Here is a 16,458-nt window from a genome sequence, read left to right as displayed (position 1 = left end):
ACCTGTTACTTTAAGGTAGGGGAGCATAGTAGGATTATGAGTGTGTTCTATGGTGTGAATAAGGTGTGTATGCTTGCTTATCTTTTGTGCACTTTCCAAATTTACTGCCACAAACATGAGTAACTTTGCAAATAAACCATTCACCTTCCCACTATCCAAGGAGGAGGAGGAGAGGAGGAAGAAGGCTCTCCTGTGGAAGAAGCAGTAAACACTGCAGATTACTCTCAGGAGTGGGACTAAGGACCAATATGGTTGGAAGTTCTTTAAAGAAGGCTGAGTTTGGGTCATCGTGAGAAAGGATGCTCCTTAAAGCTGGCTATCACCAAATGGGTGGCTTCCTGAAGAGGCTGTGTTGTCCCCTGGTGATGACAGTCTGGGAACGTGAGGTGAGGCTACATGTCTTCCTATGCTCCCTGCAAACTCTCAGGTTCCCTAATTTGGGAATTCTAAGTACTCCACAACTCAGCAGGAGTGCAGGCTATTCTGCAGAAAATATTTTTCTTTTGTTATTTGCATAATATTGAAAAATCTCACATTCCTGCAAAGAGGAATGAAAAGTCCTTTCTTATCTGCCTTCCTGGAAAGAAAAAAAACCCCACAAAATTTAAAGTGAGTATCGGTCCTTTATTAAATGAATTTTCAGCCCCTTGCTTTGAATCTGGGTGAGATCTGGTGGAGAACAACCTCCTCGGATGCTCTGCAGGTCAGGGAAGCCTAGAACCAGCCCAGACAGACCTCACCTCACCGTGGGGTTCTGTGTGTGTGGTCCAGCATGCAAACTTTTGGTGCTCTGCTTTCCCTCCTGGAGGCCTAGCGTCCTATGCCACTCTGCTACTTGGCTCTAACCAACTGTCTTTTGCGTCATATCATCTTTTCAGTTCTGTGTCTAACTGGGCCCAGATCATAGATAGCTGTAAAGTAGCGTAGCAATGGAATTAATGTGGTCTCCTTTCCAAATAATTTACTTCCACATGTGGGGGTTTTCTTATCATGGGTAACTAATGGGGAAAGTGGTAGCTACTGGGGGAAGTTTTACACTCATAGAACTTTTAGGGTCCACAAAGCGTAGGCCATGTCTAACGTGGGTTCAATATCAGCCAGTTTTACAAAATCCCATTTCATAAAAATATCAGTTTTTAGAGTCATTCCACTCATTTTTTAGTATATTCTTTCTTTTTTAAGAAATGTTCTGACTTCTGTTTGACACTTGGTTGAAAACGGCAGTGCATCCTCTGTAAACAGTTATTTGTGGGCTTTACCAAATATTGATGCAGAAGAGTGCTAAAAGGGCATGACTATTTTGTTCTTTCCTAAATGAATATAGAGATCCATTTCAAAGTCACATTTTACCTGTCTATTTTGTACAAATGACTATATTTCTGGTAAATATCTGGTAAATTGGCAATTTTGAGTCCTCTTTGAAAGGAGAAAAGCAATGGCTCTAATAACCAACATTCGTTGATGAATAGTGGCAATAAAAACATCTGCAGCATCAATATGATGTAGGATGAGGGTTTGGGCATTATTCTGGATCACGGCGTTCTGTGTTGTTGATGACATGTTGTATTTTGTTTGTGAGATGGCACATGTATATGTGTAATGAAGGAAAACAAAGTGATATTTCTCAACCATAATTTTATTTATTTTGTTCATAGGATTATTACTTCTGAAAGTAATTTTGCTCTGTGCACTCTCTCCACAGAATGATCTAGTAGGACAGGGCTTTTTAAAGGTGTTGTATTTAGTGCTCTACCTCCTAGCACAGGAACAGGAACTGACATATAATAAATATATGTTGAATTAATAAGTGAATTAATTAAATCATTATTATGATATGTTACTTTTGGTCAGTACCACTGAAATAAATTACTATTCTATTTTGAGACTTTGTATTGGGTTGAGGTACTTTCCATATTTTCTCCATTTCTGTTGTGGAGACTAGTGAAATTTTAGCTCATTCACATTTTCAAATCACTAATTGAGGCCATTAATTCCTACAAAATGGTGTGGCAGAATATAAAGACAGTAGGTGAGGACTTGGGTTACAGCCCCCAACCTAGAATGTTTCAATTAGTTTCTTCACTGGCAAAGAGCACCACTTCTGCCTGACAGCTGTTCGATGATTGAAAAAAAAATGTATTAAAGAATGTTTGTGAATATAGAACATTTGTAAATATTCATTATAAATTATATATAGCATCTTTAAAAATATATAGTTTCCCTTTAGATATTCTTTGTTTTCTACTCCATAAGAACGCCACAAAATTGGAAAGAAAAAATGATCATTAGTCATGTGTCAACCTGGCTAGGCTATAGCATCCACTTATTTAATCAAACACTAATCTCAGGTTACTGTCAAGCTATATTGCAGACAGGCATAAGCTCTACAATCAGTTGGCTTTCAGTAAAGGAGACTATCCTGAATAAAAGACGTAGGCAAAACCTGAGTTTTCCTGGAGAAGAAGGAATTTTGTCTTAAGACTGCAGCATCAAATCCTGCCTTGGTTTCTAGCCTGTCAGCCTGCCCTATGAATTTTGAACATTCCAACTTCTACAGTTATGTGATCCAATTCCTTAAAATAAATCTTTGAATATGTATGCTTGTGTTTGTATGTATATGTATATGTACATGCATGCATATGTGTATTGTATAGGCATATGCATATGTACATGTATACATGTATGTATTAGTTCTGATTTTCTAGAAAACCATGATTGACGCACATAGAGTGAGCCAAGAAAAAAAATCATATTTGTATAAATGTTTTCTACTTTAAAGTAGTTATTTGAACCTAATGATATTTCTGAAGTTTGGCAGCATCTAAATGCATGTTTGTGAGTCAAGAAATGTACGAGGTAATACACTTTAAAGGGTACAGCTGCTCTGCTAACAAGTTAGGCAAGGGGAACCCAAGCATTTTTTGAGTTTAGTCCTTACCCCTCAGACCAAAGAAAAATTTTCACGTTTTGAAGCCCGAGCTGCTATCCATCTCCCACTGGGAAGCACCTCATCATTGCACAGAAGTTCCCTTGGGGATTTAGGGAAACACAAGTACAGCAGTAGAGTTGCTTTTACAGACTATAACGCATTGATTTTTTTCAGAAGCAGAAAACTGCAATGCATGCACACCTAACAAACAAAACTAAGGACCAATTTGGGGTTGGGAGAGAAAAAAACCAAACAAACTTGCTTTGAACAGCAGGAGACGTCGTTTTGGCAGCTGAGCAGGGCAAGAGCTTCAGGAGGCGCTCTTTGATGCTGCGCTTGGTGCTGTTCTGTGCGTAGAGGAAACCTAGAAGATACGCGATGGGTTCCGTTAAAGCCGTCTTTGGAGAGCAACTGGGGCGGGCTGCGCGGTTTAGCACAGGGAGCCTGGCAAGCAGAATCTGGAGGCAGCCACCGCTCAGGCAATCACAGGCAGTAGGGGGGATCCCAGAGGGGGGAAATACATCCTTTTTTTCCCCCTCTATTTTTCTCATGTTTTAGGTTTTCTTTTTAAACCTTTTCCTTATGTTGCATTAAAGATAATGACTTACAAGTGAAAACAGAATCATGCAAGTATACAGAGGGTGCCAAAAATGTACACACATTTTAAGAAAGAAAAAAAAAAAAACTGTATTAAAATTATAATACTCAATATATACCGACAACAAAAGATGTATACAAGTCACGTGTATACATTATATTGACACCCCTGGTATCTTTTGAGTAGCAAAAGTAAAATTCGGTGTGTTTTTTTTTTTTTTTGGCTTTAGATTACTGAAAGAATTAACTGAATTGAAATTTCAATATTCAAACCAGCATGAAAGGGCCCACGTGACAACTTTAGGTTCTCATTGCTCCTCATCTTTGATTACTGCGCAGATAGACGCTGTGTATAAATCATTCACACCACAATCACCTGTTAGTACTTTTGCCTTCCCTGAAAGGGAAAAAGTAGATGTCCTTGATAAGCTGCTTCATTAGCACAAGCTGACATGCCCATCCATGTGACAGTTCTTCACATTTTTCAGGTGTCGACATTAATGGATGGAATTATTCAAGCAGAGTCATGCCAAAAGAAGCAAGGTGTGTTTGTAAAATGTTACCCTAGGAATAGATGGAGCAGGATCTGTGACTGCAGATCGTTGAGGGAGGACTCAAGGGAAAACACTAGTGACCCAGTGGACAAGCTTACAAACACTTGAAACAACAGTTGGTGTCAGCCCCCACAGCTGTCCAACTCAGCATCAGCTTACCCACTCTGAGTACCTAGAAGCCTGAATTTGCATGTTGAGAGACACAGTGCCTCCCCAAATCAGTTTGGAAGGTTTTGAATATAAAGTAACAGCAAAAGAATCAATTTTAATCAAGGTTAGACTATATAATATGAGATTGGCGAATGTATCACTTATTACTTTTTTACTTTATAATTCTGATCTCATGATTATAAAAAGTCCTGACAACAAAGGTACTGATTGATTTACCTTTGGGGGCTGCTCTACCCATATCAGTGTCCATTGGCTATAAAACCTGATAGATTGCTTGTGTGGGGAGTGACTGTAAACTAGTAAATGTATAAATCAAATCAGATCATTTCTCTGCTTAAAAGCCCTGCAAAAGCTCCATTTGTCCTTTGAAAAAACTCACACTTCCTACGATGGACCTCAATCCATGCATTATCTGGCCCTGATGGACCTCAATCCATGCATTATCTGGCCCTGATGCATTCTGACAGCATTCTCTACTACCCTCCCTATTGCTGCTAATGGACCATCAACCATTGGCCAGCCTACATTTCTTGCCTTTGTTGGAACTCACAAAACAGGCCCCTCCCCTGCTCTTGACACTTATTTGCTATGAAATGTCTTGTTCACTTGACATCTCAAGTGCTGGTTGAGGGTCTGGCATTTGGGAGATCAATAAATGTTTGACAAAAGACCTGATTTCATTTCCTAGATTAGTATCTAAGTAAGCTACTAAACTTGTAAACTAAAATAAATCTGATTTACATAAAACAGACTCCTTTAGTGGGCTTCTTCCTACTACTACATTTCTAAAGGGACACATCCATCTAAGTGCTATTTCCTTTGTTAACTTGTCAGGACACTGGTGTTTTGCTTTAGCTCCCCAAGCAGGGTGCCTGCTTCTTCCCTTCAAGCCACTGCAAACCCCCATGCCACAGTGTGAGACATCTGGTGGACCCTTCCCCAACGACCAACTTCTCCATGCCCATGCATGCCTTGAAAACTCAAGTCAAACACACTTGCTCTTGCCCTGTGGTGTCTGCAACCATCCTGAGGGAAGAGGGTCCTCTCCTTCCTCTGCTCGATCTTCCCTGTTGTTCCTGCATCACATCCTATTGTAGAGTGAGACCCGATTCTGACAAGGCATTAGACAGAGAAGGTTCTATCAGCCATCTGCAGAAGCGGGGAGCCTTTCGTTTTACCTCTAACCCAGCTCCTTTGCTTCAGATTTGATTTCTCAACATCTAAACAAATTATTATCATCCTTGAGACTGACATATGACAGACACTCAAGAGATATTTGCTAGTTGTTTCATTTCCTCCTTTTGTCTTAAATTTGAATATCTGCCAAGCTCACTGTCTCTATCTGCTTCCTGGACCCTCAGGCCTAGGTGTGGGGGAGGAGCTTCCTGCTTCCCAAGTCTTCACCGGTATTAAGGTCACACTCCCTGCCAGTGACCCCAATTTGGTAACTAATGATGTTCCTCCCTGGAGCATCTTTTGAACTGCTCTTGAGACTGCAAGGTAGACAGGATGCTCTTTTTAATCAGGAGTTACAAGTCCCAGATTTTAGTCCCTGTTTTACTACTTCAAACTGAGTGACCTTGGACAGATTATTAAACTTCTTTGGGTTCCTGTTTTTTCTTAGTAAAGCAAAATGACTTATAGTAAAGGACCTTTGTTGTCAAAACACAGTTTAAAGGCCCATTTTAGGAATATAGTATTTAAATATAAATGGTATGTGGCTACTACCTTGTTTATATAGTGTTTTCTCTTCCGTGAGACCTTTAATTCCTGGAAGGTAGGATGTAGACATCATCAATTTTTTCTCTCTTTCTTTGTCTCTCTCCTATCAGATCATTATACTTTCTGTTTTTGTTTTGCCTTAAAGTGTAATAGTTAAGTGCCCAAGCACAATTTAGTAAAACAGCCTGGATTCAGATCCGAGCACTATATGACCTTGGGCAAATTTATTTCATCTCTCTTCAATCTGTTTGCTCACCAATAAAATGGATTAGTAATAGCTACCTCATAAGTTGCTAGAATCGAATGAGATAATATATAAAGCATTTAGAAGAGCTCATAAGGTACTCTTAGTATATGTTAGGTATTAATTTGTTTCAGTTCTTTGAATATATCATATTTCCTCTTACGTCAGGTCCTTTCCACCTGCTATTATCTCTGTTGAAACTGGTGTTTTACCTCATAGTTCATCCTTGGGATCGCAGTTCAATAATCACTTTCTGAGGAAAACCTTACATGACAGACCAAACTAGATTATGAATGGCTCTATTATATGTGCTTATAGCTTCTTATATTTCTCCTTCATAGCATTATCACAAATATAATTAAAACAATTGATGATACAATTATGTATTTGACATATGTCTTCTCTACTGCAATGTAAGATTGAAGATTTCTACTCCAAACTTTAGAGAATAAATGTTACTGGATGTGCTATCCCATATAAACGACCATATAACTGGATAAGCTATATGAGGAAATTCTTTTCAAGCACTGAACAACAAGCGATGTAGAACTGTGGTACTTGAGAGAAAAGAAACCCAAGAGGTGAATTCTAAAAATGCCCTTGCTCTCTCTACCTAGGGGCATGTTTCTTCCATGGTTCAGAAAGGTGGAGCTCATGCACACCGAGCTGAGGTGCCACTGATCAGAATTCTAGGCCCTCAACGTGACTGGAATTTATGAGAGCGTGCTGGGGAAGAGAGAACTGGCACGTGTGTCAGAGAGGAGGATCTGTGTGAGGATTAAATGTAGGTCATTGTGATGGCTAATTCTGTGTCCACTTGACTGGATTAAGGCCAAGATAGCTGGTAACACATTATTTTTGGATATGTCTCTGAGGGTGTTTCTAGAAGAGATTAGCAATTAAATTGATAGACAGAGTAAAGAATATCACCTTCAACAAATGTTGGTGGCCATTATCAAATAAGTTGAGGGCTTGAATAGAACAGAAATGCAGAGAAAGGGAGATTTGTTCTCTGCCTGAGCTGCAACAGCCATCTTCTCCTGCCTTCTGACATTGGCTCTTCTGGTTCTCAGGACTTCTGGTTTGAATGGGAAATATACCATCAGCTTTCCTTGCAGATGACATATTGTGGATGTCTCAGCTCTGTAATTATGTCAGCCAGTCTCTCATAATAAATATCTATCTATCTATCTATCTATCTATCTATCTATCTATCTATCTATCCATCCATCCATCCATCCATCCATCCATCCATCCATCCATCCATCCATCCATCATGTATCATTTATCTATTTCCTATTGGTTCTGTTTCTCTTGGGAACCCTGACTAATACAGTCATTGACCAGGGGCTGGGTGATGTATACTCAGGTTCAGACTCACTCCATAATATTTGGGAAGCAGAAGCTGCTGCAAGGCTGAGAACTAAATGGGGATAGAAGTCATGCAGTGCTGAGAGAGGGTGTCATTCTGGCCCTGGTCGGAAGAAGAAGAAGAAGAGGAAGGAGAAGGAGAAGGAGAAGGAGAAGGAGAAGGAGAAGGAGAAGGAGAAGGAGAAGGAGAAGGAGAAGGAGAAGAAGGAGAAGAAGAAGAAGAAAAGAAAGAGGAGGGGGAGGAGGAGGAACACGGGAGAAGGAGGAGAAATAAATGAAAAAAGAAACTGCACTGAACACATCTGACATTCACTGGAGAGCTCAGAAAGGCTATACTGGAGGTGCCAAAACAAGTGTATTCAAGTGCACACTTTGGTCAACGTTGCTCAAGCAGTAGTTTGCCATAATCAGAAGTGTCTGGACGCTGATGGTACCCACTTTGAGCCCCTCTTATAATTTCAGAAGTCAAACGTGACTTGTATTCATCTTTTGTTATCAGTATATGAGTATATCGAGTATTACAATTTTAATAGTTTTTTCTTTTCCTTTCTTAAAATGTGTATAATTTTTTCTTCTGTTTTGGGCACCCTCTGTATTTTTGTAGTAAGGGTCATTTCCTAGAGTAAAAACCACACTCTATAACTAAGTATAAGACTTCAATTGACTATCCAAACAAATAATACAACTAAAGTTGACAAGACCAAAAGGAAGTCTTAGCAACAATTGGGTATCTTCCAGAATAATACTCAACACACATTAAGAGAAGATAACATAATCCAAACTCCCTATAATGTATTTTAACAATGTCCATCATGCTATCAAAAATTAGCAGACATGGGAAAGAGCATAAAAATTGACTCATAATCAAGATTTTTTTTTAAAAATGCAGTCAGTAGAAACAGAGCCTAGAATGACTCAGATGTCAGAAATAGCAGACAATGACTTTAAAGAAAAAGATGGTCACAACAAATAAATAGGTGAAAAATTTTAGTAATGAAAATTAAACTACAAAAAGAAACCAAATGTAAATTCTAGAAACAAAAAATAAAATACCTTAAAAAAACAAACAAACAAAAAAACTTATTTAGATAGGGTTAATGGCAGATTGGGGACTAACTGAAGAAAGTGTTATGAGCTTGAGTAGAGATAAAAAGAGACAAACCATCCCATCTGAGGAATAGAGAGGAAAAAGCATTGAAAATAAACATATACTTAATGATTTGTGAGACAATACTAAGTAGTTTAACACGAATATAATCAGAGAACCAGATAAGATGTGAGAAAGAAACTTGAAAAATTATTGCCAAAAATATTCCAAATTTGTTTACAAACATCAATGTACAGATTGTAGAAGCAACTTGTTGAAGTACAATCAATACTAATACAGGATGAATCACATATAGTCAAACTGCAGGGAAAAAAAATGAGAAAAATCTTTAAAAAAAAGCAAACCAAGCCAAGAATTAAAAAAAAAAAAAAAAAAAAAAGCGACCATGTAACTGGATAAACTATATGAGGAAACTCTTTTCGAGCATAAAAGGACATATTATTTATAGAAGTACAATAATGGAGACTTTCTGCCCAGAATGCTGTATGTAGTGAAAATAGTTTTTTGAGAATGAAGGTGAAATAAAGATATTTTTAGATAAACTACAGCTGAGAGAAATTGTAGCTGCTAGTCCTGCATTACAATAAATACTAAAGGAATTTCTTCAGGCTAAAAAGGAAATGACATGATATGGAAACTTAGATTTACAGGTAGAAACAAAGAGCATTGGAAATTAAAAATATGTGAATAAACATAAACTATTATCTTAATTTCCTCTCATTTCCTTTGTTTAAAAGAAAAATGTATGTGGGGTTTATTACATTTGTAGATATAAAAGTTCAGACAATATTAGCATAAAGAATGGGGGAAGGTAAATTGAATTTTACTGTTGTACATTTTTATCCAAAGTGGTACAATATTAACTTTAACTAATCTGAATAAACCAAGAAGACATATTACAATATTACAATCTCTAGATGTTAGGGAAGCAAGTAAAGTAATAAAAAGTGCAATCAAAAATCCAATTGAGGAGTTAAAATGGAATACTGACAATATTTAATTAACTCCAAAGAAGTCAGGGACAGAGGAATGGGGAAGAGAAGAGAAAACATAATGAGTCAGTAGACTTATACGCAACCATATCCTGAAATCAGAAACCAAAGCTTTCTTATTCACTGCTCTATCTCCACTACCTTGCACAGTGCCTAATATATAAAAAGTGTTCAATCAATGTCTACTGAATACTTGAAATCAGACCATACGATGGTCTCTAAATGTGCAGATTAGCTGCATGTCTGTAAGATGCATTTAGAATCTGCATGGTATTCTTCCTCACAGCAGTCCCCTCCCCACACTCTGTGGACAGCTCTGTGTGAAAGCATTCAGCTAAGGATGACACTCCCCAGCCAATAACACTGAAAGAAAATTGATGGTAAAGCTAGGTCACCCAGCAAAGTGCCTTAGTATGCAGGGCGTTTCACCTCCATAGAGACCAAGCACTCTTTGATAGCTTAATTACCTTACATCACATTATTATTTTATGTATTTATTTATTCAAAAAGCATTTATCATCATGCATATATTATAAACCTTATAAATAATGTTTGTGGTAGAACTGTGGATACACAGTAGTCATATAAAATAAAAGTCCCTGCTCTCCAGAGTCTAACATTCTTCATTGATGTTATGTAACACCTAGTCCACTGCATGATTGATTTGTCAGTTTCTTTTATTAAACCTTAATTGTCTGAGGAGAAGATTCTGTTCATTTATTAATTCATTTATTTTTTAAAAAAACACCATTTATTGAGTGGTACAATGTGTTAGGCACTGTCCCAGGTGCTGGGAACCAGACAAAAATTTCTGCTTTAATTGATCTTACATTACAGTTGGGGTAAAAAAAAAAAAAAAAAAAATGAATAAGAAATATATAGTTTGTCAGATAGAAAGGAGGGATGAATTCTACAGACTCCTGTTGGTGGACGGGTTAAGAAGACTTGTAATTTTAAATATGGTGTCCAGGGAAGGTGTCACTGGAATTATATTTGAGCAAAATTAGCTAATAACATGAGAAAATTTCTTACCCTATTGTGATTATTAGCAACTAGTACAATGTATTACATATACTGCCACTAACATATTTTGTGGAGTAATAAATCTGGCTCATTTATTAAGTTAGTTAATATTTATTGGCACTTACAATGGACAGAGTCATGCCTTTAAGTACCTGTATAAACCACTCAGTTTAATGAACTATTCACAAATTTATTGCCTTAGAAATCAAAGTTAAATCTTGCTTATCCCTGCATGTAGACGTTACCAATCTACTAGTATACTAGTACTTGAAAAAGCATGAAATAAAGTAATACAAAGAAAGAATAAGAAGTATATGTGCGAATAAGGAGGCCACTTTAAATTGTGATATACCTGAGTGAAAATGCATTCATTTTTACCAATGGGAAAGGTTGACATTACAAAGCCTGACATTACTGAAAAGAGAGCAGCCATCATCTTGTTGGTGGTTCTATATTTCTGACCCTCCACATCTTAATAATGGTTTTTGTGAGTAGTCATTTTTCACTGACTGCTTTTCCTGTTACACACAAAAAATGCCATTACATATCAATGTCAGGTTTTAGTGGTGAGCGATGGGCCATGAATTAGGAATTTGAGAAGCAATGATGATGGCAATAGAAGTGGTAATTTCACCATAATGAGAGTTGTGCTTATCTTCCTTGTTTTTGTACTATAGCTGACAGCAAAAAGGAATATTTTCCCTGGATTTCCATGGGTATAAAGGCTCCTACTCCATAATTCACAGCCCTGTGAAGCTTCCAGCTTGTGCTTTTGAATTATGGACAATGTTTTTCTTCCTAGACCCTAAGCCTGTGGATGTCTGGTAGAGGAAAATGGCTAAACATGTTTCCACAGACATGGCGTCTTCCCACGAATCAATAACTATGGTAACATCACTGGGAGTATCAATGGCACTATGATCACGTCTGTGTCTCCTTTGAATTAGTGACAAGTTGATTCATGAGCAGAGACTTGATGCTGGGCTAGGAAGTAAGTTCATTCTACACAAGTTGCAAATGTGAACTTTTTTGACTGCATGTCTATTTTTTAAATGGTTATACATCTCATGAACATGCAAACACACAGAGTTCATTTTGTAATTTCAAATTTACTCCTGAAGACGCAGGGCCCCAGATAATTTGGAGTTCATACTCTGGCGATAATTCTCACTAAGGATTGCTGCTGTTATTGGACCCTGCAGCCAGTCCCAAGTTAAAATTGTTCACCTTTAAAAAGGGTAGCAGCAGGGTTAGTGACTGAAAACGAGGGGAAAAACATCTACATTTAATTTTGTAACTGTGAGTTTTGAAGGCAGAAAACTGACCTTCCTAATTGACCTGTTTTGTTTTGCCTGATTATAAAATTACTTTTTTAATTTAGCATTTAATTAAGAAGGAGGGAGCCAGAAGGTACTTGAATTTGCTGGAAATAATCTACAGAATCTAAATGCAAAGAGAGTAAATTTAACTCTACTTAGAGCTGCTACTTAAAGACACCTGTTTCTCATAAAATGAATGCTAGTCTGTGTGTCAGCAGCCACTCAGTCTCTTATGTGTCTCTCTACCTCTGTCTGTCTTCTCCAGCTCTGTGCCTCACTCTCTTCTTTTGTCATTTCCACATCTCTTTGGCTCCCTCTCTGTCTCCATCTTTGTTTCTCTGGGTCCATGTCTCTCTCTGTCTTTGTCCTTCTATGCCTCTGTTTATGTCTCTCCGTTATTGCTCTCTGCTCTCTGGTTTCCTCTCTGCCTCTGACTCAATCAAGGCACGGTCCTGTTTGATCTTTACTTTTGTGGTGATTGCATGCCTCATGAAGCAGAGAGAGCTTTATTCAGCTGAGAACAGGACAATTATTGTACACTATTGCTAGGCAAATGTTGTAAACAACTAGATGATCAAAGCTACAGTGCTTTCCAGATCAGTACTAAGTGCTATATGGCTGTCCACATAACTGCCAAGCTCTATTGGCAGATCTAGCCAGAGAACACTAGCAGAAAACGACATAATAAAGGCATCGGGGCTTTTGGAATCCTTTGAGATTCAACTTTGAAGCTCAATTTTCCTTTGTTCCCCTGCAAAACAAACAAACAAACAAACAAACAAACAAAAAAATGCCCAGACTGCTTATATGGGAATATCTTTTGTATGGGAGTTGGGAAATTATCTGGAGTTCCCTGTAAGTATGGTGACAAGACCTCCTGGTTTACCGAAGACAGTGTCAGTTTTTGATAGTTGTCCTAACATCCTACGTGTTGGTACCATTTTTTGTGTTCCAAAATGTTCTGGTTTAGATGGCAAATTATATATGGTCATACTATATTAACAACCAGAATGGTCTGTTTTCACAGAATAATGCAGTCATTTACTAAATGGCCACGTCATTCCAGTATAAATAATGTAAATTATACAACTTCATTTTTAAAATGGTACTTTAAAAATAGCTAAAGTTAGTAGGAAAGATACAATAGGAAGCTGAAATATAAATATTTGCATACAGTGCAATGCTGTTGTAATATTATTGTGATATCTTTAAGCTTTAAAGAAAAGAAGGGCATTCTGTCATATGTGACAACATGGATGAACCTTGAGGACATTTGGCTAAGTGACATAAACCAGTCATAGAAGGATAAATACTGCCTGATTCCACTTATATGAGGTACCCAAAATAATCAAATTCACACAAGCAGAGGTTAGAATGGTGGTTGCCAGGGGCTGGGGGAGGGGGAAATGGGGAGATGATGTTGAACAGGTATAAAGTTTCATTTATAGCACATGAGTAAGTCCTAGAGATCAGCTGCCGAACATAACGCTCCTCCTTAACAATACTGAATTGTGCACTTAAAATTATGTTAAGGGGACATATCTCATATGAAGTATTCTTACATAAAGAAATGTGAGTAATTGGGGCACATTAATTCTAACATTTGTAGTGGAAAGACTTGCAGCTTTGGAGTCAGAAAAAAAAAATCTACCTTGAATCTAAGCTCCGCCACTTTTTGTAGTTGAGATTTTGGAAAAGTGACTGTACCTCACTGAGCCTCTTTGATCTCACCTGTATCTTGGGGATAATAATAATGCCAGCCTTGCTTTGTCCCGGGATGTTTAGGAGGTTCAAAAGAGATTACATATACACAGCTCCTGACTAGATAAGGTTCTCTTCCCCTATGCAGAGGATGCTGGGAGAAATGTGTTTAAGGCTCAGCACCCAAAGCAAAAAGGAACATTTCAAAAGTGACAGCAGTACTTTTTCTGATACAGCAGCAATTAAAGCGTCCCCCTCACCCAAATCTCTATCTTGAGTATTGCCTCTTTAATAGTAATTTTATTATAAATATGAATCAAACCTAAATCTTACTGTACTATTTCTTTTCTTCAAGCTAACACAAAAAATATTTTATATATATATATATATATATATATATATATATATATATATATATATACCTTGATATATATACTTATTAGGTGTGTCTCATTGTTTAACATTCAGCTCTATGGGTATAGATAGATAGATAGATAGATAGATAGACAGATATGGATATATATATCCATATATATATATACATATAGATAGATATCCATATAGATATTTATATATATTAAGTATTTTAATTTTAAGCAATGTAACTGCAAATTTTCCTTTGGTATAAGTCAATCACATATTTAAAATCAGAAAACATTTGAGTGAAGTTGATTCTTCTAATAAGAGGAAACCACAAATATAATTTATGAACTGAGTTTTAATAAAATTTGGGATGATAAAGTTCATTTTCTTGTCAGAGTGTTTCTTATTAGGTCATGAATCTTTCTGCCCCTCCACCACCCTGTACACATTAATTTTCATATAGCTTAGGCTACCCTGTTCATTTTATGATTGGCCGGTTACCTGACTACTGTTCTTTAATTACAAGCTTGAAACAACAACAACAACTCATTTCCTTTTGTTCATTGTATTCGTCTTCTTTTATAAAATCCTATAGCATCCCATAGTTTATTACAAGAATACTGGATTTTATTTAGAGTGAAATAGGGAGAAAAAGAAGGATTTTTGAGAATAGGAGCAATGTGATCTAGTGTATGTTGTAGTCAAGAAAAATTCATTGTACATTGGCAAAAACAAAGCCGCCCCCCTGCTCATGAAACTCACAATCTAATGGGGAAGGTAGATATGGACAAAGGATTAAACAACAACACAGGAACGTCTTCTAAATTTTACTTGAACATGATCTTACCCTAAGGACAGATGTAGATAATGCCCCAAATGCAGTGCTCTAACAATGACAAGAAGAACTTTCTATGTGCCAAGTACCTTACAGCATTGTATCATTTAACCTTAACAAGAGCTCCATGTGGCTGCCAATGTCATAACAGACAAATGACAGGCGAGGAAATTAAGGGTAGAGAGATAATTGCAGCTTATAAGTGGCAGTATCAAGATATGAGCACCTGTGACATTCTGACTTCTCTACACTATAATCACTCTAGCAAATAATTGGATTACTTGGTTTTCAGGTGGGTCTAATTGCGTGACCTTCAGCTACAGGGTATTTGTTTCACTTTGTGGAGTGATTTTATTTGCTCGACCCCCCCAATTAATCTTCTTAAATCAGCATATCTCGAATACGGAACTGAAAACTTGGTGACCTGCATTTCTTTGCTAGAAAGGCTACCTCTTATTCCAGTTTATTCCATCAAATTCCTGGTGGTATTAAAAAATAATACAGTTGGATAAAAAACTGCACTAGGAGATCCACCTGAAAAATGGGGGTAATAATACCTGACACTAATCTCAAGGAAGTTAGGAGATGAATGAAACAATAGTTTCTGCAGAATCCTTCAAATGAAAGAAAAAAATAATGTATAATCCATTATAACTTCCAATATGAAAACTACTTTCCTACCCTTTTGGGTCACTGTGTTGAGTTTCCATCTTTTAACAATGTATTTCTTTTGTAAATTGATTTGTTCATTAGTTTAACCAATAAATATTTATTGAGCATATATAAGGCAGACCCTGTTCCAAGCACTTGGAATGAAAATCAAATAAGATATGCAGTGAAGCTCAAATACTTATAGCTTTGTGAATACCATTTAGTTGGCCCTGGGTACTCATTAGAATCACCAGGGTGGCTTTAAAAATTAGCCATGCCTGGTCACTCCAGATCAACTGAATCAAGTAACTCAAATGTGAAACCAAATTTGAGAAACATTGTTCTATGCTGGACCAATCTCATGCCAGATAGATTTTCTGAAGAACTGTAGTTTATAGTTTTGATATTGTAAACTGATATCTTGCTCCTAAACAATGTACTGGATTGAATAGTGTCTCTCAAAAATTCATGTTAACCAGGAACTTTAGAATGTGACCTTATTTAGAAACAGAGTCTTCACAGATGTAATTAGTTAAATTCAGATGAGGTTATACTGGGTTAGGGTGGGCCCTAAATTGAGTGACTTGTGTCCTTGTGAGCGGACAGACACACACACACACACACACACACACACACACACACACACACACACACACACACAGAAGAAGGCCGTGTGAAGATGGAGGCAGAGATTGCAGTTACACAGCTACAAGCCAAGAAATGGCAACGGTTGCCAGCACCCGCCAGAAACCAGGAGAAAGGCATGAAGCAGATTCTTCCTCAGAGTCTCCTGAAGGAACCAGCCATGCTGTCCCCTTAATTTCAGCATTGGTTTCCTCAATTATGAGACAGTAAATTTCTGTTGTTTTTAGCTATCT

The 16,458-nt window shown here is 37.3% G+C and overlaps 1 protein-coding gene across 5 annotated transcripts in view; it reads right to left on the bottom strand.

The window, feature by feature from the left end:
- Positions 1 to 16,458, bottom strand: part of KCNIP4 (potassium voltage-gated channel interacting protein 4) — a 1,020,161-nt gene that overhangs the window by 123,066 nt on the left and 880,637 nt on the right. The window contains exon 2 of one of the 5 annotated variants that reach the window (XM_088792680.1): positions 3,188 to 3,293. The exons of the other annotated variants lie outside the window; for them this stretch is intronic. Within the exon in view, the coding sequence (XP_088648806.1) occupies positions 3,188 to 3,293 (106 nt within the window). The remainder of the gene's footprint in view (positions 1 to 3,187; positions 3,294 to 16,458) is intronic. 5 annotated transcript variants of the gene reach the window in all.

Source organism: Rhinolophus sinicus, chromosome 1, assembly GCF_057876585.1.
Source record: "Rhinolophus sinicus isolate RSI-liver-muscle chromosome 1, RSI-T2T, whole genome shotgun sequence".
Classification (NCBI taxonomy): Eukaryota; Metazoa; Chordata; class Mammalia; order Chiroptera; family Rhinolophidae; genus Rhinolophus; species Rhinolophus sinicus.
This window is presented reverse-complemented; position numbering and strand designations above follow the sequence as displayed.